Genomic DNA, 26778 nt, shown 5'->3' with positions numbered 1-26778 from the left:
GGCCAGAAAGAGGAGGGAGTGCACCAAGAAAAAAAATATGAGATGATGAAAGTGAAATATTTGAAAAGGAGAGCAGACACTGAAGGGCAGATGGAGGTGGAAGAGGCAAAACAGAGCAATTGAATGTGAAAGTAAAGCTGTAAAAACTGTCCAAAGAGCTTGGTGATGGGACGAACAGGAAACGAGCCAGAAGTGGCAAAAAAAGGTGATGAAAAGCAGGGAGATGATTGGATGGAAGAGTGAGAGGAGGAGGAGGAGGAGGATCGAGGGGGGGGGGGGGGGCTTTTGCCGTAGCACAAATCAGAATGCTGTGTAGGCAAAAAATTTGAGTGCTGCCATAAAATTCCACTCCATTACAAAGCTCAATGTGAGTGTGTGAGTGAGTGTGAGTGTTTGCGAGTACGCCACAAAAGTCTGCAGGCAGGTTATCATATCACTGTGTCAGCAGCACAAGAGTAAAGTGTGTGTGTGCACATGCGTTTCAGAGCGTCTGTGTATCTTCATCTACATCTAGTGAGTGGGGGGCAGAGGTCACACTCGGGGTGTTCATACAGACATACCTCAGTGTATCGTCCACCCTTAACCAGGTGGCTTCTGCCCAACTTCCTCCATGATAACTATTTACATGTCTAGATGTTTTTTATGTGATGTGTCAGGAAGGCTTGGACCAATATCGTCTGTCCAATATGAAGAAAATACTCATGTTCATATGCAGCTTTCGACCAAACACAGCACCTAGAAAGTATTGTCTTGATGACTCTCTGCCAAACAAGTCTGTTCATCCTGATGAATTAAGTACATTTGCCGACATGCAGTTCTCATATGGTTATGTTGTTTGACATAGCATGTGTTATCTAATAGTTTTTCATTCAAGCAAGATCTCTGTGGGGTCTCCACAAGGTTTTTGAATCATAGTTTTGAATTCTGTTTCAAAGTTCCAACTCTTTCCCACTTTCCACTTAAGGTTTTAGATGGACAGTTTTTTTTTCTAATGATAGTAGCTTATGGCCAATTCAAGGTTTCGGCTGCAAGTGTTCGCACAACATCAGTGTCGTCATCTACCCAGGTCTATGTGCACTCGCAAAATATGTGACTGTACAGACTATTTGTTACAAGTGTACCGATTGTACATGCCCCACAAAAGAAAATTGGTCACGTGCGCCCCGCGCTGTATGTGTGTATAATGTTGTCCATCCATGGTCAATTTTTTTGTTCAGTGGTCACACTCACTGTTTCCTTTAGTGATGTTCAGCAAATCACTTCAAACAATGGAGCCCTTAAGAGTTTGCAATGTGTGGAACATGTCTGTGTGAACTAACTTGAAGAATATATACAAACATGTGCATATCAGTTGTCGTTCTTTAATAGGTCCCCATGTTCTTTATAATTTTCTGAAGAACTGTGTAACTGGGTACTTATTATAACTTAGTGTTCATTTGGCAATGAGTGAGTCTCAGGTCATTTAAACAAAAAGACGTGAAAGTTTTCTACAGAAAACCCAACATTTCAGGATATTGCACATTTAAAAAGTTACCAACGACAAATAAATGATGAATTATTGGAATAAATGGAGCTGTCCTTTCAAGGATAGGTGCACGGAAAACATTCTGACTTATCATAGTGCTGCAGTAATATTTAATACAATGAGCAGCTTACACAATGCCAGGACCTTGAAACTAAAGCAGCCAAATGGGATTGAGACTAAATTTATTTTATTATTTGTCCTAAAAACAAGTGCTTTTAGACTGTAACGGACATCTAACAAAATTCTGATAATTAAATTCAGAGTTGTGTGCCTCAAACTTTGTGGCAGAACTTCACCACTGAAATAAGAATGTTTTCAACATTTGGTGTGGAACCATGATGGCCCTGCACAGAGCCCTGACTTCAACCAGACCCAACACAAGTGTTGTCAGATTTAAGTCCCTGATGTCAGTATTGCTCTTTCAGCTTACAGGAAACAAATCTGAGTTTCCAAAATATTGCAGAAAGTGTCCTCAGAAGAGGAGGAGGAAGAAGCGGTTATAGAAGCATTATTCGTCCCCACGGGTTGGAATGAGATAATTAACAATCATATACAATATGTGCACAGTGTTTGGTTGTCCACATACTTCAGACCATATAGTGTGTGGCTGGTTTTACTGTTTATTCAGTATGAGGAGCTCTGTTTTTTTTACTTCAGGTTCTCATTATATATTACATCAGTGGTTGGCACAGTGCAGGACCACAACCCTGGGAACCGCTGTATCAGCTATCTCCTACCTTGGTTCACCCCCTCACACACACCCACACACAAACACACACAGTCTCTCAGCTGCAGGAACATGTCAACCTCAGTCCGACTGCAAAATCTGCCTCCTCTCAGGCTTAGTCAGGAACTTCAAAGCCGCAGAGAAACGTCATGTGGTATAAAGAAAACCCAATCCATACCTCCATACAACATCTCAGATAGAAATATGTTCTTTCACAAGCTCAGTCAGAGGTGTTTAAATGTTTTTTTCCTAAAAGCAACACACAGAGTGCAGACATTACAGCAGTACTGATCACACTGTAGTTTTATAGTCACATGGCACCGTAGCTCTGTGACTATACAGTAAAACCGCTTTACTGTGTGTGTGTGTGTCAGGCTGTTTAAAATTCATTGGGCACGGGAGGCATCGCTGTAAAAATGTGCTTAATAAGCACACCCTGGCAAGCCAGCATGTAGAAATACGATGATAGTTTTTCCTCTGTTGTTTATTTATCTTTCTATCAAATATGAATAATTTTTGCAAAGCGATTCTGTTCTCTTTAGATAAAGGCAGTGCTACCATGACCTGGTTTAAAATGGAAAAACGACATCTACCAACAAAACCCAATACCCTCACTGAAAAACTGTTGTTTGTTCTGTACACAAACTATGGTTTTAGCGGAGGATAACTGCCGCAGCTACTTCTTTTCTTCTTGACATATATGGCAACCAGAATTATAGCTGAAGATGCGAAACAGAATCACTGCGTCAACTGAACTTCTCAGCTAAATTTCAGAGAGAGAAAAGAAAATAAGTTGGTTAGCTAGATACTGGGATTTCAATCCCAAGTGGTCACTGGATGTACTGCAACTAAAATTACAAAAAGCATTTTCCACATAAACATATATTATAAAACAGACATCTGTAACACAGTAGGTGTTAGATGTTTTATAATGAATGTTTATGTGGACGCCTTGACAAATTGTTACTCTTTCAAACGAAAGAATGAATAAATAGTTTGCATTTAGAGTAATATATCCTCCTCAACATTGCAGGTTCAGGAATATTTATACATTCAGTTTTGCTTGATATTGGTGAAGGAAATAGATTATTAATTAACCCTAAAAGATATACACAAGGCGTTCTGATGAGTGACACTGACCCTAAAACTGTGTTTGTTCAGAAGAAAACTTCTCTCACGTTTGATAACTACTTTTATTTTATTCTTTTTTTTATCATATCTTACTCAGTGAGTAAGAACTCAGTAGTTCACTGGTGTTTTGAGAGGTGTCTTGGTTTTTCTGTACTCTGCCTCACGATAAATACCCCCTGATTAGAAACTTCCATGTGACCCTTTTTCATTATGGCAGTCATGACCTTGGTCATTGAGACCTGGTTCAGAGCCGATGTGTGAGGCCTCTTGGTGCTTGTTGTGCCTCATGTGGACCTCTCAAACAGTTTGCTCTGTTAATGTGCTCTCTGTCCTTTTTCACCCACCCTCCCAGATCCCAGAGGAGCATGACGTGGAGAGTCAGGTGAGGATGGAGCGGCAGTGGAGGTTCTTGAGAAATGCTCGTGTGAGAAGACAGAGCCATTGTATCACGCAGAGAGGTTGGTGACACACACAAACAGATGTGTTCCCTTATACACATTAATCAAATCTAAACTGAAATATTTATAATAAAAAAAATACTTTAAGCTTTAAAAACACTGTTTGACAAGAGTCTCCTTACTAAAAATCCAAAGAGGAAATTTGCAAGTCAGAAGTTTGTGCGTAAAAGAGAAAATTAAGTTTTAACTTTTACACTGCTTTGGGAAAGAAGATGAAACATACTTTTTTCAAATTATTTTCAAAGTAAATGTAAGCTTAAAATAGATCAAATGAATAAGTGTAATATTTAGGGGGTCACTCAAAATGATAACCTTCAACTGTCATGCAAATCGTTGTAGTGTTCTATGCTCTTTTAATTCATTGTTTTGGTTTTATGACACGTTCTTGTATCACTCTCTACAACCATATCTTCAGCAGCAAGAGGTTAAAAAAAAAAAAGACACATAACCTCTGCACGCTGTCCGGCAGGCAAGCTTAAGATAATTTATATATTATATTTCTCTATTACCTGAGACCAAAAGCTTAAAGGAGAATAAGTATTGGACTTTGTCTGCTGAGAAATTGGCCATAACTCATAAACTATTTGTCCAGTCATTATAAATCTTGATAGATATCTTCAGTCTGTGTTTGGGAATACCAAAGTATTTTTGAGCACGACCTATAAGGATGCCACAATTACAAAAAGACCTCCTCCCACCTTACAAAAAGGAAGTCAAATTATCCCAGAGATGGGTGCTGCTATTTTGCACTGGTGATGTAATTTAGAGTCTGCGCTGGAGTGATCGTGGTGTTGAGCAGCAAAATATAATTGTATTTATCAGCATGTTCTTCAGACAGCCACCAGGGGGCAATCTAGATGTTTTGGCTTATTTTAGCTTTCATTCTTGTCCGTATATTAAACGTTAACGGGCTTGGCTTGCAAGCTGTGTCGCAATATGTTGAACATAAGTCACAAAGTAGAAAATCTTATTTTTTTCATCTTCGGGGAACTTTTGATATTTTGCAAATACTTTACCTATGGTCTGAGGTCTAAGAATTGAGCCATGAGGGACACCACTTTCCTAGTTAACTAAAATGAATATACAAATAATGATTTGCAGAAAATAGTCCCCATCTGAGATGATAGGAATCCCCCCTATGTAGGAGAGTCCTTCCCGACCATAGCAGCTCTATGGTCAGTGTTGACATCACAGAGCAAAATATTTTGTTTAATTATGTTTAACTGAACCTTTTTTGAGCCTGGGTGAAGGCTCAAAGTTTAGCACTTTGAGATTGCTTTTAGCAATGAAGAGTGCTAAAATAAAAAATAAATGAAATGTATTATTATTATTATTATTATTACCATTACCATTATCTTAATGGTGAAATCCAGACAGTCCAAAAAAAGGCCAAAGTTGGACTCCTGCCAGGTGTACAGCTCTGTCTCAGCCGTGTTAGTGAGTTTGCTCATTATATGCAGTAATTAGAGATGACTGATTGATTTCAGTAGATTTCCCTATTTGAGTCACAGGACTCCCCTTACGCACATACTCATACACACAACCCTGCGCATAAAAGATCCCAGGGTGCCAGCATACATGCTTCCCATGTGAAGTCAGCTCTCTCAAACAGAATAGCTAATACCCCCAAACGTCATTGGCAGCCCCCTCCATGCACAGACACGCACACACACGTATACACACACACACACACACACACACACACACACACACAGAGAGACTCACGAGGCGATTGGCGTCAGAGCTGAGGCTTGCTCACGCACGTCTATCCCTCTCTCTCTAACTGCTTGCTAAATCATTGAATTCCCCTCTATCCTCACAGTTCTTTTTTTTTTGAAAGAGAGAGTAGGGTTGCCCTCATTCAGTCTGTTCCCTCCAGAGAGAAATGAGAGGAGAGGAGGAAGGATGATGGGGTGGAGGGAAAGAGAGACGAAAGGAAAGCAGCAAAGCTGGGAATAAGAGTCCGTGGTTCCTAAGTCCTGGGGTACTTTTTTTGAGTGGTTCCTTATCGAATCTGCCATTAGGCAAAACACAAACAAAAGCATATTGATGATGACGATCTTGCTCTTGTATGTACTTTTCCCTCCAACTGTATTTTTCCATCACAGCTGCACAATGTGATGAATTCTTTATGGATTTTTCATCATTCTACTTCAACTCATTATGGTGGTCTCGAGAGTACGTTCAGGTAGCCAAGGACGAGCTGGCAAACTAGCGTGTGTTTGTTGCCATGACAACACATGGCGAGGCAGCGCATTTATCAGTTGCATCAGTGTATTGGCACTGTGTTTCACTTGCAACAAAGCCTGCCAAAGGGGTACACACTGAGACAGTTTTTCTCATGGCCTTGAATCTCCTACCATATACCATATTTTTAGTTATTTTTTCTTGTTTTGCCTGAAGTTCCTCCATTGTTATTCTTTTAATATCACCCTGGCAATGCTGTAGTCCTTGCACTTTTTCACTTACGTCACTACTTTTTTTCCACATACGTCATTCATTCCAGTTGTGTCTTATAAATGCCCTTTTACTGTTTATTTCCGTTCTGTTTTTCTTTGTTCTGGCCCCTTGTTTTTTGGAGCTACATTGGCCAGATTCCTCACTGGCATTATCCGGTTTCATCTTAATTAAGGGAACATATTTTTAACAACAAATTTACTCAGCCATCCTCATTTACATTGCTTCATCAGGTGCATTTAATAATATAAGCTCTGTGTATTTGTCTGAAGTAAGTTTATGTTAATGCTGGGAAGTATCAGATTTTTGTTTGGTACGCGCTTTGCTGAGACCATTTAATTATATCAAGGATTTAAGGTTTTCAAGTATAAGGCATTGCTCACACTTTAGATCACAAGAGTTCCACTTTTTCTGCTTGCTTACAAATGAAAAGTCAAAAAACATTGATGGATAGATGTTCTTTATTGATCCCAAGAAAATAACAATTATTGCCTGTGTAGCCAAAACAGGACATATCTTATTCCTCTGTAGTATAAACCTCATTAAAACACATCAATGAACTCTTACACATGGGACCATGCTCCTTTATTACCATAAACACATTCATTATAGTTTTGACATCATCCCACATACACCAACCTCCATCATTTCCCATTGTGATGCTTCCACTTGGATCACTGGCAGACTGCCTGGTACTGTACAAAAGCAAAGTGAGCAGAAGATGGTGAGAGCTTTTTTCAGTGTCGGACTGACTGTGCAAAGCTCCTGATGTGACATGGAAGCAGCAAGAGACCCGTAATTTAGCAAACTCGGAAAAGTATCTGTAACGTAACTGCGTGGGCAGTGACGTCTTGCTGTTGCAGCTTGGTGATGAGAGGAAGCCGTAGTTAATCAACAAAGTCTCCTTCTAACAATTGTTCCTATCCTGGCTCAACCCCCCCCCCCCACTCCCCATTTCCCCACTTTTATTATAGGTGTCTCCCGTCTGGATGATCAAATATTCATCAACCGTAACCCTGGAGTACCGTCTGTCGTGAAGTTCCATCCCTTCAACGCCTGCATCGCTGTGGCCGACAAGGACAGCATCTGGTCAGGGACACACAACGCACACTCAAATTAGTTAAATGTCAAGAGGACCATTATGTAAATGATTCAGTTTCATACTCATGAAATGTGGCTTGTATTCTACAGTTTCTGGGACTGGGAGAAGGGCGAGAGACTGGACTACTTCTACAATGGAAACCCTCGTTACACTCGCATCACAGCCATGGAGTACCTGAATGGGCATGACTGTTCGTTACTGCTCACTGCAACAGGTTGGAAACACACAAACATACTGAACACTGACATGGAAAGGTTTAGCATGCAGTAAAGAGTGACAACTCAAGTTAGTTAATCAGTAAGAAGAAGAAAAAACACCCACCAGCATAGTGGAAATCACAAAAAGACTCATTTGTAGCAGCGACAAGGCTCAAACACACTTACGCAAAATACTTGTGTGTATTCATCATTATTCATCAACAGAACAAAGCAATTATGCTCCGTGACTTTATCTTCATGATCCAGAGGAATTGCGGAACACACAGAAACACACATTTATTTAGTTTTGTCAGTGTGTAACATTAACCTGCAAAACAATGCCGTGTTTCGTTGCGCACTTCCCGGAAACCTTGATAAAAGCTCAGGAATTAATACATTTAAATTGCATCTCATCAAAATGTAATGTGCACTTATTCAGTTTTTGTACATGAGGCATGCTCGAAAGGATATCAGGGAAGAAAGAACTAGTAAAACAAGACAGCATTAAAAAAGGACAACACTGAATATAAAACAAGTGGAGATTTTAATGGATTGTATTGGCTTCCTCAGCAGAGAGCGTGAATGTGTTTTATCTTTAGCTCCGCGTCAGAGCTCTGTTTCAGCTACACCGTTCAGACAGAGGTTTCAGTCCCCAGACTTTGCTTTTTACTGCATCTCTGTATGCGCTTTCCCTTACTGGCTCTCCCTTTTAACTTCCTTTTCTGTATCCTTCTGACTCCACCCACCACCCCTCCATTCTCTTCCAGATGATGGAGCGCTGCGTATCTGGAAGAACTTCGCAGACCAGAAGAACCCAGAGATGGTGACGGCCTGGCAGGGTCTTTCCGACATGCTGCCCACTACCCGAGGTCAGCCCTCTGCCAGCGCTCACAGTAAAGATCAACGCTCTATTCTTCTATATGCCCCTCACCCACCCACCCATACCACCATACCCCCACAGTACCATACCTCCTGTATTGACATACCAACTGCCCCACGTCCACCCATCCCAGTCATACTCACACCATACTAGGATAGGAGTGGACTGCATTTTCTTGTTTTCCAGTGCTTTTATTGAGTCAACTGACTTTTATGTGCAGCAGCTTGGCAGAAAAGTAATTTAAGTACAGAATGGGTGCTTTTGTCACCTTTGTTAGTTAAAAGTAATAAAGCCAATCAAAATGTTGCTAAACAGCTGCTAATGTGGTCACAGTTGACAATTACAACATAAATCGTAATGCTAATACGAAGCCAAACATGAGCACAAGAGGAGAAAAGTTAGCGAACTGACTCATTAATGTCAGTGACAGTAGAATTAGCCTCCTAAAGGCACCTTAAGTTACTGATCGCACCAGAACACATAAGGCTGTAGCATCAAAATGGATTGAATTGGGGATTGGTGAAATTTATTATCTATAAATGCATCTTATTTGAAACAGAAGGAATGTTATTTTCCTCATTCTAAACTGACATAGTCCCACACTTATCTGTTTCTAACAAAAGGTTAACAGTCAGTGAAACTGAACCATGAAATTTAAAATAGGTCTAATAAAAAGTTAGCCCAGCCATAGCTTTTCCATAACATTGGTTTTATATTTGCTTAAAAACGCAACTGTCTATTATTATCAACAAATGTCTATTATAAGCTAAGCTACCAATCATATATCATATGATTATCATATGAAAAGACAACAACAAGCAAGATTGTGTGTGTGCACCTGTGTGTGCATGTGTGAGCGTGTGTGCACAGGCGTGTGCCCTGAAATGGGGAGGAGGAAGAAAATGGCGGACGTGACCGGGGACGTCTAGTGGCGCCAGAGAAAGGTGGAGCGTGAGACCTCAAGTTAAATGGCGGCTACCTTTAAACATGTGACTCTAACATAGGAGAGATCAGGGACGAAGTTAACTTCAGACCAGAATCTCTCCAGCACCCACGAGTGTGTGTAAGTGTTCGTTGGTAAAAAAGCAAAGGGAAAGCGATCAAAGCAGCTTTAAGACTCATGCGATGATGACTGAGGTCCAGCACTTGGTCTGTGACGCAGGGGCGCAGCTGGTGAGCCGGCGCATCTCTGGTCTTTAAACAGACGACAGCGTGTTCTGAGTTCAGACACGATTGCAGTGCAACGCGCAATAGTCCGACGTGGTTGGACACAAATCACAGTCAAACAACACTGATAATAACCCGGTTATTATAGCAGCAATAAACGGGACACGGCGGTCCGGTACAAACTTCACAAAAATACACAGTAAGTTAAACTTACTGAAACACACATAAAATGCCTACGTTCTGCCCAGAGCTAAAACCTCTAGTACTGTACTCCTTTGAGGGGGAACAAGCATGTGTGGTCCGTCCTCGGATGCACTTCCTAGCAACTGCCGGCGGTCGTCTCGGTGGAAAGACTGTGGGTTCAGGTCTTTCCTTCTGCAGGGTTCAATCGACAGAGTGTTCCGTCTCAACGGCTCTTTTCTCAGTACCGGTGCTGTGTGCGTTTCCAAACGCGCACAGAGGAAGAAAAAATAGGCGGATTCCGGTTCGTCCAGCAAAGTCGGCAATCCTGGGACCTGGTTCAGCTGCATGCACGGTTACTTCTTGAGGTTTCTAGAGTAATCGTTGCGGTGGATGAAGTCTAAGTTAGAAGTGGTTACCTCCTTTGTAGGACAGACGAACCCACCTTTTCAGAGCGGGTTCCTTACCTGGAGAGCGATGAGCGGTGGGCATCGCATTCTATTATAGAGTTTGTGACGTAAGGAGACCCCTCGCGGTGACGTGCGGGTCTCTGCCAATGAGGGATGCGAGTTGGGCTGTGTCCAAATCACGGCCCCAGGTGGGAGTTGCGGGGTCGCCCCATGTCGCTGCGGGGGTCCAGGGGTCTTGGTGTCCCTGTCTTTGTTCTGGTTCTTTCTTCAGAAGACCATGCGGTCAGTCAGGCTTCTGAGATAACATGCAGGCCGGAGTTCTCATATACCCATGGTGCTCGTGCACAGCAGGTGTTTTCAAGTCAGAGTTGAATCACTGGAGGAAAGGTGAAACCAAGAGTTTTTAAAAGACGGATACTTCAGTCAATGGAAAAGCTCACCAACCCATTCAAACCCAGCCCTATAAAAAATGCTAGATGACTGCAGCATGTCTCAGTTACCATAAAGAATGTAGATATTTGGATTAAAGGTTTATTCATTCTGATGGTTTTAGTAATGCAAATAATTGTGAAAAACATTTGTAAGTAACAGACGCTCAACCTCTGCCAATAAACAACAGAGCTCATTTACTGAACATGTCCAAGTCGGGCAGCACACAGGTTAGTGTCATCAGTGTGTACGAGCCCACACCACTGTGTCACATACTGCAGTTCACTACTCGGGTAGGTGGTGTGAGGGAAAAATTGATGCAGTTAAATCAGGAAGATGGAAACCGTGGATGTCTTAAGCAGAAGTATTAATTATAAGAGCTCAATATATATCAAGGAGATTTCTGGTTCGTTACACAGATCAACAAGGTGGTCAGTCTATGGCATCTGCCTAGCTCCTGTCTCTGTAGGTGTATTTAGCTTTGTCAGAGTAATGTCGTCATCTCACAAATAGAATAGCTATTTCCATAGTAACACTCTGTATTCACCACTATGTGTCTTGCACAAATTCCGATACTATGACACGCCTGAGGCAGCCTTCAGTTACCCACCAACTGCCTTGGCTTGCCATAGTAATGTCCTTGCATAGTGCGTGAGATCTCTCATCATTGCAGTTTCTCAGGAGAGGACAGAAATTACTCAACAGGTGGTTTCTGCCACATTGGTGGCAGGTTTTAACTCAAGAGTCAGAATTGAGTTCCATCGCTCAGAGTAAATGTAATAATAATTTAATGCCTGTTATAAGCCCCACCTGTCTTAGCCTGTCACATTTGCCTGACAAAGTTGGAGGCAAATTTAACCTGTTAAATCTGAGAGGCCTACATGCAGTCAGTCGACTAACACAAAATAAGTACTAAATGCTAGTACTTATTCTTAACTTGTAGAGTTGTTTGACTTGCGTCGACACGATTGATCATTTTTAAACCTGGGCTGTGGTCATTTGTGGATTCTGTGCTATGTTTACCCCCTGTGTTGACACACTTCCACATTTCGTGAGGCAGAGTTACTTGAACAGGGCCCGACACCCACAGTACACACTCGTCAAACACACTCCTCCCACCTCAGCGTCGTGCTGGGTTACCCACTCTCTCTCTCTCCCTCAACTCCCTCCACTGCTCCACATCTTCTTGCCTGGAGCGTTTCTCAGCAGTTGTTTCTGGGACAGGCAGGTTTTTGGACAAACTGTGACAGCTGGAGGACTGATTATATGTTTCTCCCAAGTTGTTGATAACCCCGTTCGGTAAATTCAATGATTAACTACTGCTCTCTTGTTTGTCTTGAAAAAGTCGACCTTGCGTATTAGCACGAGCACATGGGTGGGTGTCGGTGGGCAACTTTTTAATCGCATTTTGAGCTAATTGGTCGCAACTAGGTCTGAGCTGTCAGGACGTCTGACTTGCTGGCTCACAGAGGTGTGGAGCACACACAGTGTGCACATATGTGTCTCCATCATTACGATGCCACAAGAGTCACCATAGCTCTGTGTGACTCTCTTGACACGAATCGCCCCCCTGGCAGACTCTTCCTCTGCGGAGGAGTCTCCCGCAGTGAGCCCAGGCCTTGTTTTCACACAGACTTAAACATTTAATGGTGTGCTTGTTATCGTGGATATGTCGTTAGTGACAGTCGCTGTTGTGCAGCTTCTGCGTTCACACTATAGCCAAGGCATCAATTTTAATATAAACAACCGCTTGAGTGTCCTCTTTCCGGGAAAAGTTTTACTGAAGACTCCAACTTCAACTCGTGGTGTTGAGATATGGTTTTTTTTTTTACTTGGCAGGGAACTTCAAAAACATCTGCAGTCTCTCTCTCTCTCTCTCTCTCTCTCTCTCTCTCTCTCTCTCTCTCTCTCTCTCTCTCTCTCTCTCTCTCTCTCTCTCTCTCTCTCTCTCTCTCTCTCTCGCACACACACCACCTCCCCTCCTGGCTCTGCAATCAGTTCAGGGTTATTTCCATAACTTGGAGTGCCTTTCAGATGGAGTACAATTACAGTATTATATATTTGTCTTTTGAGTTTTCAAGACTTTTTAGCATTGCCTTAGCTGCATTAATAATGTACAACCAGATGAAATATTACACAGGTCTGTCTTTGTGCTGCCTAAAACCTTCTCTGCCTCTGAAGGCATTTGCTACGAGAACATGGACAGCGTGATGCTGGCAGACACACACTCTCTCACAAACACACACACACCTACACAACCTGTCTTCCTTCATCCCAACGCTGCCATCCAATAACACGCTTGTGTTGTTTTTAGACTTTGTCTGGCTTCTTGTTACTTTGCTGGTTCTTTGATATTGTTTTGTGATTGTTCCCCCTCCAGAGTGACCCTGAGCAAGGCAGTAAGCAGTTCTCCCCATCATATACACCCACGCAACAGCAAATGTGGCTATAATTCCAATTAACGGATTTGTTTAACCATACACATCTTCTTCCCCACTTAAATTATTACCATATGCCATTTCCATCGCCCACCTCGCTCAAAGTCTCTCTGCACATTCACACTTCAGGCTGCTCTCCAGTCCAGCAGCAGCTCGGCCCTGCCTGCTTTTTGCCCTGTGCTGAAGGGACTTGGGATTCCTTGTGCTGCTTCAACAGCCTCTGTTTGTAATGCAAAGTCCTGCCGTAGCACTGTCAATCATTGGGGATAGGACGCGCTGGGAGACGGCAGCCTTGTTCATCCCTCTGCTGGTTAAAAGCATGTGGCGTAAACTCCTGATGTCACACTTTTTAAGTATATGAATGTGTGGGTCTGCATGCTCAGGGATCCTTGCTAATGTGTTGCTTGCTTTTTTGCACTCCTCCCTCTCCCCCCCCCCCCCCCCCCATTTGCTACAACCCCACCCTCCTCCGCTCGCAGGTCTTGCCAGAAGGGTCTCCATATATCTTGACAGGAGTAAGCAAGGAGGTAAGTGACACGATTCTACTCCCTCGCTCCCAGAGCAAAGGTGTTGCACTGAACAACCGGCAGCGTGCCTCTTTTTGGGGTTTTCTTTCCCCCCCCTGACCACTTCCATCCTTCATCCTTTCATCTGTCTGGTAATGCTCCATCACTCCATCTCTGACAGAAGTCCCTAAGGTTAGAAGCTTCACGATGAAGAAACAAACATTATTGTGTTTCTACTAGGGCCATGGGGGCACTTGCCATCTATAACAAGTTTGACACAGTTCTTGTATTAGATTTAAATGATTACCCCTGCTTTCTTTACTCACTGCTGTTATGCAAGTCAGGCTTTCAGTCCCGGCACAACGATGGCAGGGGCAGGTTTAGCACATTCTGAAACAATGAATTCTTGATTTCAGAATGAGGTAGACTAAAACAGTCCTCGATTTGGTCATTTAGCACGAGCTAATTAAACCTACGTTGGCACCATGAGTCAGTTGACAATGTGCTCCCTCCAGATGACGTATTTCTAGGTGAGTCATTTAAAAGTTAAAAAAAACCTGCGTTCATTAATTACTTGATGGCTACCTACATCATATCATTGTTAAAGACTGAGACTAGACGCTAGAGCCGAATGTCCTGGGCAATAAGTAAGGAGAATGAGAATGAACTACCTAAAATATGAGATCTGGCTGTTTTAAATTCCATAACAACCCTCGTTTCGTTGCCTAACTTACATATTCATTTATTGTCTGTGGTTGCTGGAGTGTAAAACCAATAAAGATCAAACCCCTTCAAGGTGTTTTGAAATTGAAAACTCGACTGCCATGCATAGCTACACTTGACTCGGTCACAACAATTGGACGATCACTATTCAAATTTGCATGTGGGTATTTGACTGAAATCCACATCCCAAAAAATAGGCGCTTATTTAAAGAAGAAAATAGCTTTTGCCTCTGACAAGGCCAGGTTCTCTCTTGGAACAGGCATCGCCCTTATTACTGATCTTCAACTCAAAATGGTCTCTTTCATGTTTAAAAAGAAACACTACACTAATTTGAGCTTGTCCCCAAGGTGCCAGTGTTTAATTGGGCGGGTGTTGGTGCTGTGTGATTCAAATAGCACCAGAGCCACCCAGTCCGTCCTGCTGGGCGGATCAGCCGGCTAAGCTCCACCGAAACCAGTGAAATGAGGGGACTGTGGCTTACATTGCCTGGAGAAACTATCCTTGTGGCTACTGCTGCTGCATAAGGATGCAGTGTTTGTCACTGAAGGGAGAGTTTTGCGGCAAAAACAAGAGGGAGATGGTTTTTTTAGGTAAAAGTGGGAAAATTCTCATGAGAGTAAGTCAGATAGAGGGGGCTATATACAGGACATAAGCAACCAAAAGTTTGGAAAAGTTGGAGACTGCTTAAAGAAGCTGGTAGTAGTAGTTTGTTTTAGGCTGGTGGGAAGCAAACACCCGACAGGACCCCCAACCCAAATGCTGATCACCCATGTTGGAGTTTTCATCAGCAGTGTGTTCAGCAGTCAGAGGGACTGAAGCAAACCGACCTAACATCTAGTTAAGTCTTTATCCAAATACTGTTTCCCTTCTTCATTAACCTCCGTCCACTTGTCCCTACACCTGCAGTTTCTCAAGATTATGGATGTTTTTTTTATTTTTTATTCTTCTGTTAATTTTCTTTCTCTTTGTCCCTTTTCTTGTGGCTGCATTAGTAAAGTAGGGCAGCCCTCTTATTTTTGGATTTAGGGAGGCAGACGCTGTGTCCTGCTCCACATTCGCCTACACTCCCTGGTGCCTTGTTATCCTCAGGTCTCTGAGACTTGGTGAGGGGCTGGAGAGTGACACATTAGGAAGTTTCAGGACACTGCTTTGATTGTGAAATAATAGAGCTATATTCTCAAAGTTTCAATGCAATTTGGTGAATGTGGTACGCTCGCCTGAAGCCTGAGTTATAATTTCCAACTGTCAGGGGGTCTCCCTTGTTGTGAATTATGTCAAATGATTTGAGAAGTTAACATCGGTTTCGTGTCCAAACTAATCAGGTCAACAAGTGCATGTATCATTTAGGTTATTCCTCTTTTCAACCAGGCAGGTCAAAGCCTTTTACCCCCTTTTACCTGAATGCCAGGCCTCGGCCTCCAAAGGTTAGACAAATGCCAAAGCAGGGAATGTCTCCCTGCCAGTCCGAGCACTCCCCTAGATAACGTCATCATCTATTAGAGACGCATGCTTGCTGGGTAAGTCCCTGGTAATCCGGGAGAAGCTTTATTACCACAGTCCTGGAGGACCTTTTCAAAGCAAACAGTGTGAACGAAGAGAGGAAAAATGCTGAGGGAGAGAAGAAGCAGGAAGGTCGAGGTTTAATGAGCTGCAGTGTGTGGGAGAGCCGGTCCATCACTGCAGATAATGGTGCAGAATAAGAATGGAGAGGAAGGGGGCTTCTCCAGAGAGAATTGAATCAAAGATATTTATGCAAAGGGACTGATGGATGTAGAGCAAATTAGGGATTGCCTCATCACGCTGGTACAGGAACAGCATGGACTTTCCAAAACTGCTGTCAGCCCATTTGTTAGTTAAAATGAGCTTTTTTTTTCCTTTGCTGGAGATTCACAAAGGAAAGGGCCATTCTGCCAACACTATCATTAGCATTTTTGATATCATTATTGGGGAGAATCTTTGATTTCAAGCGGGGAGTTTGTATACGTCCAACTCTGCAAGTTGGTTGGATCTACAGCTGTGGACACACTGCCAACGGTCCTTTGCTCCTCCTCTTGCTTCTCACGTCTCTGTTCTCCATGTCCATATTGATTTCTGTGTGGGTAACTAAGACCCACATAAGTTCCCTCTAAGGCTGAATTTTACTCCCTGTTTTGAGCAGCGGAGTGTTGAGCACCAGAGACAAAACTGATGGGTCAAGTTCAGGGTTACAGATCTTTAAGCTCTGACCCACTGGACTCCCAGCAAACTTGTTTGATTGGAGTCAGAGAGGATTCCGATGCCTGAAGTGGAGAACAAAAGAGGAGTTAACGAGGGGAAGATCTTGGATGAAGTGGGGCTGGGGCAGGGGGTCGGGTGAACAGGGGAAAAATATGAAGTGAAACTACTGTGTGAGTGCAACTTAGTGTCCTTAGAGTCCACCTCTCCTGCCGAAGCTGTTCTCAGCTCCTGTAACTGAGAGAGGGAATGGAAACCAAGACAATGCATGAAAGGGATGATGGAAGAGATGGACGGAGAAATGAGAAGGGAAATGTGGCAGCAGAACTCTTAAGGACCTTAACTCTCCGGTTTGGTTTAATGACATCAAACGTTTGTTTCAGAATATGTACCACTACAGCACGATCAACTGACGTGGTTTGGGACTTGAAGTTTTCGTCATTATTCTCCCATTATCAAGGAATTACACGTGTTCAAATTGAGGTTGACCCCAATTTGAACACATTGTTGGGTGACCCAGGGTGGAAAGGATGTTTGCTACAATCAGTATTTGACTGACTGTTTTTAGGAATGCAGTATCAAAATAGTAGCATGTGACTTCATAGGCACATACACTTTGCTTGTGACATACGCAGATAAATCTGCTCGTGCACAAGGTGAAACGTTCCCTCTGCAGAGAAATGTCTCTCCTACTACCTGACAAACCCGCCCTTATAGGTCAATGTGCCGAGATGTGAGCACACCTGGCTTTTTTGAAAGTATGGCATGTTAAGCCCAAACCACACCCATGATCGATCAATAAATTAAGTATGAGCTTTTTTTTTACGCTTTTAAACAAACACAAATGGATTTGGACATTTGGCCTTAATACACTTGCACCGGGGCTGCACGGTGGTATAGTGGTTAGCGCTGTCACCTCACAGCAAGAAGGTTCTGGGTTCGAGTCCAGGTTCAAACCAACCAGGGCCTTTCTGTGTGGAGTTTGCATGTTCTCTCTGTGTATGCGTGGGTTCTCTCCGGGTTCACCGGCTTCCTCCCACAGTCCAAAGACATGCAGAATGGGGTTAGGTTAAGTGGAGACTCTAAATTGACCGTAGGTGTGAATGTGAGAGTGAATGGTTGTCCGTCTCTGTATGTGGCCCTGTGATAGGCTGGCGACCTGTCCAGGGTGAACCCCGCCTCTCGCCCAATGTCAGCTGGGATTGGCTCCAGCCCCCCCGCGACCCTTAAATGGATTAAGCGGTAGATGATGGATGGTTGGATGGACACTTGCACCTTGCCTTTTAGATCACACATTGAGATCGTCACAATAGAGCCCTCTGCGATGAAGACAACTCTATGGTTGAAACCTCCAGAGCAGAGTGATTGTTTTCATGTTTTCTCTCAAGAACAAACATTGAAGCCTTATTATTATTAAAGTTTTATACTAACATGTTTTTTTTCCCCTATATGGGCCACACCATACATTGGGCCATAGTGTAATCCTGCACAGACGAGACATTTCACAGTCAGGTAACGGTGCATAAAGAGGAGGAAAAGCTCTAATAACAAACCTTAAGAAGGTTTGGTTACTTGTGTTGTTTATTTGAGAGGAAATACAAATACAAATACTAATTCGCTTAACGAAATATTCCGTACCCCACTCCTCTCATTGTAAACCAGATCTTTGTCGCTGAGCTGCCAGCTTCAAAGGGAATGCCTCCTCTCTTCTCCCAGCCTCTGAAATGAGCCAGCATCAAGCGTGTGAGATGTGAAAGCGTCACTGACTGAGCACAGCCCTGTGAAGTGGTTTTCCCTGTGTGCTACCCCTCCTCACACACACACGCCCACGCTTGCGGCAGTTTGACATAGCGATGCCTGAGTGGGAAAGACGACGTCACAGTTAGAGGATTTGAAGTCGCCGCACGGGGGTTCGGGTTTTCCCGACAACCCGAGCCAAGTAGGAAGTCTGTTCACAGATGGTTCAGGAGACGTTACAGTGAGCTAAGCTACGACACAGGGAGGAAGCACATAGAGAGATGAGGAGTGGGAAAGAATCACAAATGCTGCAGATAATTCAGTTCATTATTTAAGGCTAGAGCAGAGCGAAGTAATGATGTCCTCATCCTTCTCTTCAGAATTGTATGAGAGGAGCCAATTAGGATGGAAACATACAGTGTTGAGGAATGAAATGAATATATAACAGAAGTGGGTGACCTCCAGATGATTATTGATTGTGGAAAAAGCACGAGGAGGAAGTGACTAAGACAGAACAAGGAGGAGGAAAGAAAGGGAGTGAGGCATGGTGCAATTCCAGTGGGGAAAAAAAGGATGCTGTTTCTGTGGCATCTGTGATAAAATAATTATTCTGAGAGGAAGCTCCAAACGGTATCTATCAGCTGGTTTATGGCTCGCTAACTGACGTTGACAGTCCATTTATGCCAAATATAAACTTTGTACTACAGCCCCACGATATGGATTTTGGGGTCGATGCCAATACCGACATGGAGTGAAGAATTTCCAATACTGATACACCTGCCAATATGTATATTTAAAAAGATAATTGGCGATGATTCCTAAGATGTCGTCATCAAACCCTTATGACAAAGAAATGTAATTGAGGCGTGATATTTAACAGTATACAAGTCTACAAATATGTAGAACTTGTAAAAAAGAAAATTATAATGAAATGTAAACATGAATTCTTCTCTGCCTTGTTCATGCTGTGAAATAACTGTTTTCATATCGGCAAACATAAACGCTGATATGTCTGTGAAAGGCTCATATCATTGGCAGCCAACCACTAGGGGGAGATGAAGATTTTTTGGCTTCACTTCAAGCTAGAAAGAGAAGTTTAAATCCTGTGGAAGTTGGCTTCCCTCTGAAGTTTATCTGTGTCCAACATCAGAAGAAAGTGGGGGGGGAGTTTCTGACAAGCTCCTTATGTGAAGCATCTTGATGCCTCTCGGTTGCAGCCAGAGGCCTGCGCCAGGCATCACTGAGCCAGCAGGCCAAGTGTGGCCGAGATGGCACCGCTCACTTGATTCCCGCTGCTTCTGCCAACATACGCAGAGTCTTGCCGTCTTCATCCTCTTCCCTCCTCGCTCTCTCTCACTCGAGTGCCATTTGACTCATCAAAGCCAGGACCTGCTGACGGGCTCGGTTCCAGGGTCAGAGTTTGCGTCTCCCAGTGGCTGTCGTGTCAGGGAGGGCGCAAAATGCAAAACGAAACTTTGTCAGCATGAAGAAGAATGTGGAACTTCCATCAAAAACACAAAGTTTGATGTGTAACTTTTATAAACTGACGTGAACGTGTCCCACAGTCTCTGCAAGAGATGAAGTGTTTGTGATTCTGCTCAGTCCTCTGTGGTGTATTTCTCAGTTACGCCGTGATGCATGAACTAATCCTTGATTTGACTTGCTACATGTGGCAGCAAGAGCCGGCTGCAACCTCCAACAGCTTGTTTGCCGTGTATTAGACACATGCTCTGTGTGTTTAACAGCTGTGTTTGTGCGCGTTGTGTGATAAAGCTCAGTGTAAGAACACTAAATTAAAATTACAGTTCAGATGTTGAGAACAAATTATCCTCGGAAATGTAATATTTAATGCTTAATTGTCACCCAGCTGATTTTGAAGCTTCTTTTTTTTTTAAGTTTTAATTGTAACAACAAGCCTCCCTCAGTTTTTCTGTGCAGATTCATGAATGTGATAACGACACAGTACTGGTGCAGATCTTGCGTATGTTTTATGGAGTGTACGTTTGGGTGTGTGCCCTCCCCGCGTTGTAACCGCTGTGTCATCCTGTGACATAGGTGCGGGTATGGTTGTGGACTGGGAGCAGGAGACCGGCCTCCTCATGACGTCAGGAGACGTGCGAGTCATCAGGATCTGGGACACCGACAGGGAGATGAAGGTCCAGGTATTGTACCCACTGCGCCTGAGGGTGTCTCTGACTTTCAGGTGCTCGGACACATCTTGTAACTATTGATCAATGGTGACAAAGTTCTTTTTTCCTTTTTCTTTTAAACGTTCACATCTTTTTTTGCGAATGAATGGATTAGCAAATTGTTTTAGAGTCTTGAAATTCTGGGAAGATCAGGGATTGTTGTGTCTGCTGGAAGAGTGTTGCTTGTCCACCTTCTTTCTAGTTCTTAAATCCTTCAAGTACACTCCTCTTCCTAAGAGTGTCTAAGTTTCGACCTTGATGGTGGTCATGTTAACAAGCTGCAAAATGTCCAGCCCAACTTGTGGGCTGTTTTGCTCGGTGTCGAGTGGCATAAAGGCTCAAATATGCAAATCAATGCAAGTATTATTTTTCTTCTCACAGCAGCTTCAGCATTATCAGAATCAATTTAACAAAATACGTAAATAAATTGCATCTGTGATCGCGTCACTAGTTCTTAATTCGTGACATTTGAGCGTAATGTTCACAGGTCGCAGTATCCTCATGTTGTGGTGAACTAATGGAAATCTGTGGCAGAGTCAGAAGAGCCATTAGTGTGGTTTCTGCTTTTTTCTTTGTTTTTTACCCATCTAATGGTCCTTGGTGAGCCAATCATTGTCTTGATGGATGGACTTAATACAGGTACAAATGGCCCAGCCTCGCCTCTGGCTGCATATTGATGCTGGGTCCTGCAACTCCAAATGAGCCAACAGTAAACAGAGCTCATGATTGATGATTTCAAAGAAGGTTTAATGGGAAATTAGTGTTGTAACGACGGCGTTACCTTGATAGGTTGGGGGTTTTTTACATGGTGTTTTGTGTGTGTGTGTGTTTGCTTGTTGTCCAGGACATCCCAACCGGAGCAGACAGCTGTGTGACCAGCCTGTCCTGTGACTCCCAGCGTTCGCTCATCGTGGCCGGTCTGGGTGACGGATCTGTCCGTGTCTTCGACAGGAGGATGGGTCCTAATGACTGGTAATGCAGACACTGCTTTGCTCTCAACTGATCGTTAAAGTATTTGATCGTAGAGAAGGTTAAATTTGGTCAGTAGCTTTACAATTTCATTCCCATCTTTTCTTTTTTCTGCTCCTGTCCACTGTCTCACCAATACTCAAATACACCGAGGATCACACACACTACAGTTTCTGACAGAGTCCTGCATTATTCACTTCTCTAATCTATATTTATTATATATAGCGTGCCGTAAATCTCCCCTTGGGGCTGGCACCACTTTTAATGGACCCTGGTGGCACCGCACCCCCCGGTTAGTTAAACATTATTTTAATTTCAGTCCCAAAGGGCAAAAACAAAGCAGTTAAACCACAAAGTGACCCATAAATCTTTAAGTAAAGCTAATTTAATAGTTCCCCTCGGGCACAGAGTTATATCTCTCAACACCTATGTTTCTCAGGACTGGTAGACAGTCACAGTCTGCCAGTCCTGGAGGAAGTGGTGAGGGCTTTGTTAAATATACGCAGCACTGTGTGTTGGGCAAGCTTTAGTATTTTACACACTTCAGTTGTTGTTGTTGTTGGTTAACATACCCTCCCTCCCAAGAGGAAGGGACTACACACATTCAATTACCATCAGGCTCAAAATCTTATTGTTATTGTTATGGCAAAGTTTTTTAATTTCATCTTACTTTCCTTAGATTCTGTTTCTATTCTACTATATTTTATTATTACATTTTCCCCTGTGCTGCTACACTTTATATACAATATTACAGTCATTTATTTGGGGGGGTTTCTCTTGTCCCTTTCATAACACTGTCCTGAATACATTTGTAAATGAATGACAATATTCATACAATACTTTTGCCATACAGGATATAACAATATTGAACATAACTGGAGACAGTCACGGCCTTATTATAGGGACATTTTTTTACAGTTCATCCTTTGGTTTTATAGTTGTTATGTAACTTTGTAGTTTTTTTTCCCAATGTTTTGGTCTGTCCTGCTTTGTTGTTGCTGATGTTCACAGCTTCACAGTCCCTGTATTGCCAGTCAGGTAATTTTGAAGACGCACCCAGTTACATATAAACTTGACTGACGTTTGTCTCTGCAGTCGGGTGATGACCTACAGGGAGCACGGAGCCTGGGTGGTCAAAGCTCATCTACAGAAGGAAACAGATGGACATATTATCAGCGTCAGGTACACACCACTTCTCTTTCTACTCAGATTAACATTTGTTCGGGGTTTTTTTGCCCTCACTGACTTGAATGCTCTCCACCAGTGTTAACGGAGACGTTCGATTCTTCGAACCTCGGACGCCAGACTCCATCAACGTGCTGCAGACGGTGAAGGGGTTAACGGCTCTAGACATCCACCCACGGGCCAACCTGTTCGCCTGGTGAGTGTGTTTGTGTCTCTCAAGTGTTCTTCCATTTGGAGTTCAGGTCCGACCAGAGCACTTCTCCCAGTCGTGTTTTCTGTACCATGTGTCCTTCGTCTAAATAAGTACGAGTAAAAAATAAAGGAAGAGCTGAGATATATTGATTTTCTCTGTTTACCTCTGAACGTACTCACAAAAGATGATTTATATAACACAGAATGTCTTTTAAATGAGTCCGACAGAAGAAGAAAAAAAAAAATATATATATATATATATATATATGTTGACAATACACCCATCCATGAGGTGAAATGTTACCAACAGACAAACCTTTGGTACACACAGCATATGATTAATGTTATGTTTAAAGCTGAGACACTCTGCCTGAACTCACTCTTTTCTCTCTCCGCCCTCTAGTGGATCGATGAACCAGTTCATCGCCGTCTACAACGCTAACGGCGACGTGATCAGCAACATAAAGTACTATGACGGCTTCATGGGACAGAGGATCGGGGCCATCAGCTGTTTAGCCTTCCATCCTAACTGGGTAAACAATCACTGATGATCAATTATTAATGCAGAGTTCCTGCAGTTTTAAATGTGCGCCTCTCATCAGAATAACACTTTAACTTTGTTTTTATTTATAGTAATGCATGATATTTTCCAAGCTGATAACGTTATGTTTCAAAAATCATTCAATCACTTCAGTAACACTGTTTTATCAATGCAAGACTATTAATAGAAGACACTTACATTTGATTAGTTTACTGCATTTGTGAAGGACATATGGAATGGATTATATTCTCAACAGGATGCTCTCAACATACTGTGTTTGCTAGAGGTTAGATGTCCCACCCTGTCATGCGTATTCATCATATCACGTGTACAGTAGTAAAGATATGATTGTCTAACCTGTCTTTGTGTCTCTGTCTCCCTCCAGCCACACTTGGCGGTCGGCAGCAATGACTACTACATGTCCATCTATTCAGCAGAGAAAAGACTCAGATAACACACCAGCATTCAGCAACCCCCCTCACCCACCCCCCCACCAAGAACACCACATATGACTTCTGACCCTGAGCCTCGAGCTCTGGGATGTAAATTACTTTTTTTGTTGTACATATGCAATTACCACCCTGAATGTTCTAGTGATGGCTGCTGACAAAAACTGCTACGACTCTATATATATATATATATATATTATTATTATTATTATTCTCATTGTTTAATCATATTCTCATTATGAAGCTAATGATTGTAGACTTGGCTGTGCGGAGGAGTGTGTATATTTAAATAGTGTATACAGAAGAAGAGAGGTCCTATTTTAAAATAAAGGGTACCCAGCGGTCACCGGGGCTCCTCCTCCTCCTCCTCGCCGCACAGCGAGCATCACTACCTGGACGAACTGTGACCCAAACCGGACATGGCGAGGGAGGGGGTCTCCCAGAGGACAACACACAGGCAAAATACGTTCACTGGTGCGGGAGCCGCGGACCCGCCCTCTGCTGGAACCTGGTGTGTTTACAAATTTATTTTAATGGCCGACTTTCAGCCAACCGACAGAGTTTTGCTGTATCGCCGAACCGGTGGTGAGACGTTTGTAAGGAGACACCCAGAGGTGTTGGACTGCGCCCACTGACCAGGGAGACGTGGTGTGTGCGTGCGTGTGCTTGTGTGTGTTAAAATGGATTATAGCACAGATGTGCCCCTCGGTAGGCCTTCATAGCCTTGGGCTTGATGCCCGAAACAGACGCCTGCTCCGATGCTAGAACTCTCCTTCTTGCCTCCCTGACCCCAGCGTGCCAAACATAATCATTTTTTTCCCTTGCAAGCCCTGTCGTGGCTCAAATGGGTGTTTTTGTTGGCTTATTTGTTGTATTTTTTTAAGTATCACCTGTAATAAGGGAAAACCTCCATTGCCTCTAGGATGATACATTAACCTTATATCTAGCACAGTGAGAGGAGATCTAGAGACGGAGCACCCAGTCTCTAGATCGCCTGCGGCGCCTGCCTCCCCTGCAAAGCAATAAATCCTCCCATGATTCAGCCTCAAGCCAATATAAACGTGAGCTGTGGGCTCCAGTCTGAAGGCAACAGCAGCATTGCATGCCACCGATAGTTTAAGACAGTGAAGACTGCCCAGAACCCACTACAGCAATACAAACACCCCATTTCCATCCATTCATGTTTTGAGTATCAGATGCATCAAATTGAAACATCAGTCACAGGAAAAAATATCAATTGAATTGATTTTCCTGTGATTGTCTGAATTGTCCAAATCCCTCCCTGTGTGGAATCAAAAGACAGTGAAAGAATCTCTGCAAAAAACTTTTTTACCCATGTCAGACAAACACTCGGCTCCCAAAAACCCACGTGGTGTTTACTTTTTTTGCCGTGTGCTGGCTGATCTTTTTCTGGCTCATGGCCAAACATGGATAGAATTTTAGACCCTGGCTGTTTGTTGCTCGTCTCAGCCCATTAAGAGGCAGCTTTCGTACTTCTAGTCGAGACGCCACCAGAGCGTGCAGCACTGTAGGTTTAGAAAATGTTTGGGTCATGGGTCATTCTCACACCGAGAATCACCTCACTGTTTTTCATAATCCTCTGTGAGGCTCGTTTTTTTTCCCCACATCATTGACTCTATTTGGATTTCATTGCCAGTCGTGTTTGTTGTTGCTTTGATTTTCTTAAACGAAGCTGGCGGCATGACATGTGATGCGCGTTGAGGGAGGCCGCGTCACAGCGGTGCCACTTTCTTTAACTCTACCCGTCTGGTGAAGAGGCCGCTCTTATTGTGAAGTTGGGTTTTTGTTGTTGTTGTTGTTGTTGTTGTTTTTTCGTGCAGTGTCACCATCGTCGTCATCTTTTCTCTGGGGCTGCTCCTTTGCTTATTGAGTATATTTTAATGATTTTTCTCTTTCTGGTTTGTAATTTTATGTTTTTAATTCTGCTGGCATTTTGTTCGCCTTGGCGTCGGTAACGGTGGCAGGAAAGAGTGGGGACAGCCTTACCCTCACACACACACACACACACACACACACAATCTTGCCATGCCAACATACCCTAAAATACACCCCACCAACCAATACTACCACCACCCTCCTTTCTTTCCTGCCACACCCACCCCTCAGCTGCCCTAGCTTTGCTTCCCCCCCCCCACAGAACGAGTGGGCTTGTGGACTCAAAGTGAACTGGGAACACACACAGTACAGTCTGGAGAAGCAGTCACCACATCAGTCCCCACCACCACTCCCGTCACTGAGCTCTTTAACAGGCCTCCACTGCCGCACAGGCTCAGCCTAACTAGTCGAAGGCCTTTGCTCAGACACACATTCATCTCGAAGCATCCTGCTTTGAGTTTTAAGATTTTAGATCTGGAGAGAAAAAAAAGAGACTTTAACAAAGTAGTAAGAAAGTAAAAATGAAAACAATCAGGTTTGTATCTGTGACGTTTGACTGCTTTGCTGACTGTGGTTTATGAGAGAGGAAATGAAATCCATGAAATAAACCAAATACAGCACCGGACTTGCTGGCATACTGTATGTTTTTTTAATCAAAATGTTGCTGTGACTTTATCCGACCACATGGCCTAAATCTCAATCTGTCTAACTATCTCTGGGAAAACATGATAATTAGGGATGGGACGATGCCACTTTTTCGTGTCCGGTCCGTTACCGATCCTGCAACCTCAAGTATCATCCAAAACCGATCCGATTTCAAATGCCATCTGATACATCATTTCCCCACTTTTAAAATAAAATATTAATAATGCATTGTTCAGGATGCACTTTGCTTAACCTAGCCATCTAAAACCTCATACTCAACTGTGACACAAATAATCAACTCCCCTAAAGGAAGACATAGCAACATGACTGAGTAATGGAATACTGCTGTTCTAGTAAATAGGCATTTAGTTGGTATGTTTACTGTAATGTATCAGATCAGATTTTACATCTTATTTTTTCCGATATCCGA

The 26778-nt window shown here is 43.1% G+C and overlaps 1 protein-coding gene across 5 annotated transcripts in view; it reads left to right on the top strand.

The window, feature by feature from the left end:
- Nucleotides 1-26328, top strand: part of rptor (regulatory associated protein of MTOR, complex 1) — a 154183-nt gene extending 127855 nt beyond the window's left edge. For 2 of the 5 annotated variants that reach the window (XM_047333629.1, XM_047333630.1), the window contains exons 26-36: nt 3736-3841; nt 7273-7387; nt 7490-7614; nt 8365-8490; nt 13581-13628; nt 20338-20444; nt 21316-21443; nt 22536-22622; nt 22705-22821; nt 23221-23350; nt 23744-26328. In XM_047333629.1, coding sequence (XP_047189585.1) covers nt 3736-3841; nt 7273-7387; nt 7490-7614; nt 8365-8490; nt 13581-13628; nt 20338-20444; nt 21316-21443; nt 22536-22622; nt 22705-22821; nt 23221-23350; nt 23744-23812 — 1158 coding nt within the window. In that variant the 3' untranslated portion in view covers nt 23813-26328. The remainder of the gene's footprint in view (nt 1-3735; nt 3842-7272; nt 7388-7489; nt 7615-8364; nt 8491-13580; nt 13629-20337; nt 20445-21315; nt 21444-22535; nt 22623-22704; nt 22822-23220; nt 23351-23743) is intronic. The other 3 variants (XM_047333631.1, XM_047333633.1, XM_047333632.1) reach the window with 3 other exon arrangements.
- The last annotated feature ends 450 nt before the right edge of the window (nt 26329-26778 follow it).

This window comes from Scophthalmus maximus, chromosome 8 (genome assembly GCF_022379125.1).
Source record: "Scophthalmus maximus strain ysfricsl-2021 chromosome 8, ASM2237912v1, whole genome shotgun sequence".
In the NCBI taxonomy this organism is placed as follows: Eukaryota; Metazoa; Chordata; class Actinopteri; order Pleuronectiformes; family Scophthalmidae; genus Scophthalmus; species Scophthalmus maximus.
Note: the sequence above shows the minus strand (reverse complement) of the source record. Positions and strands in the feature narration are given on the sequence as shown.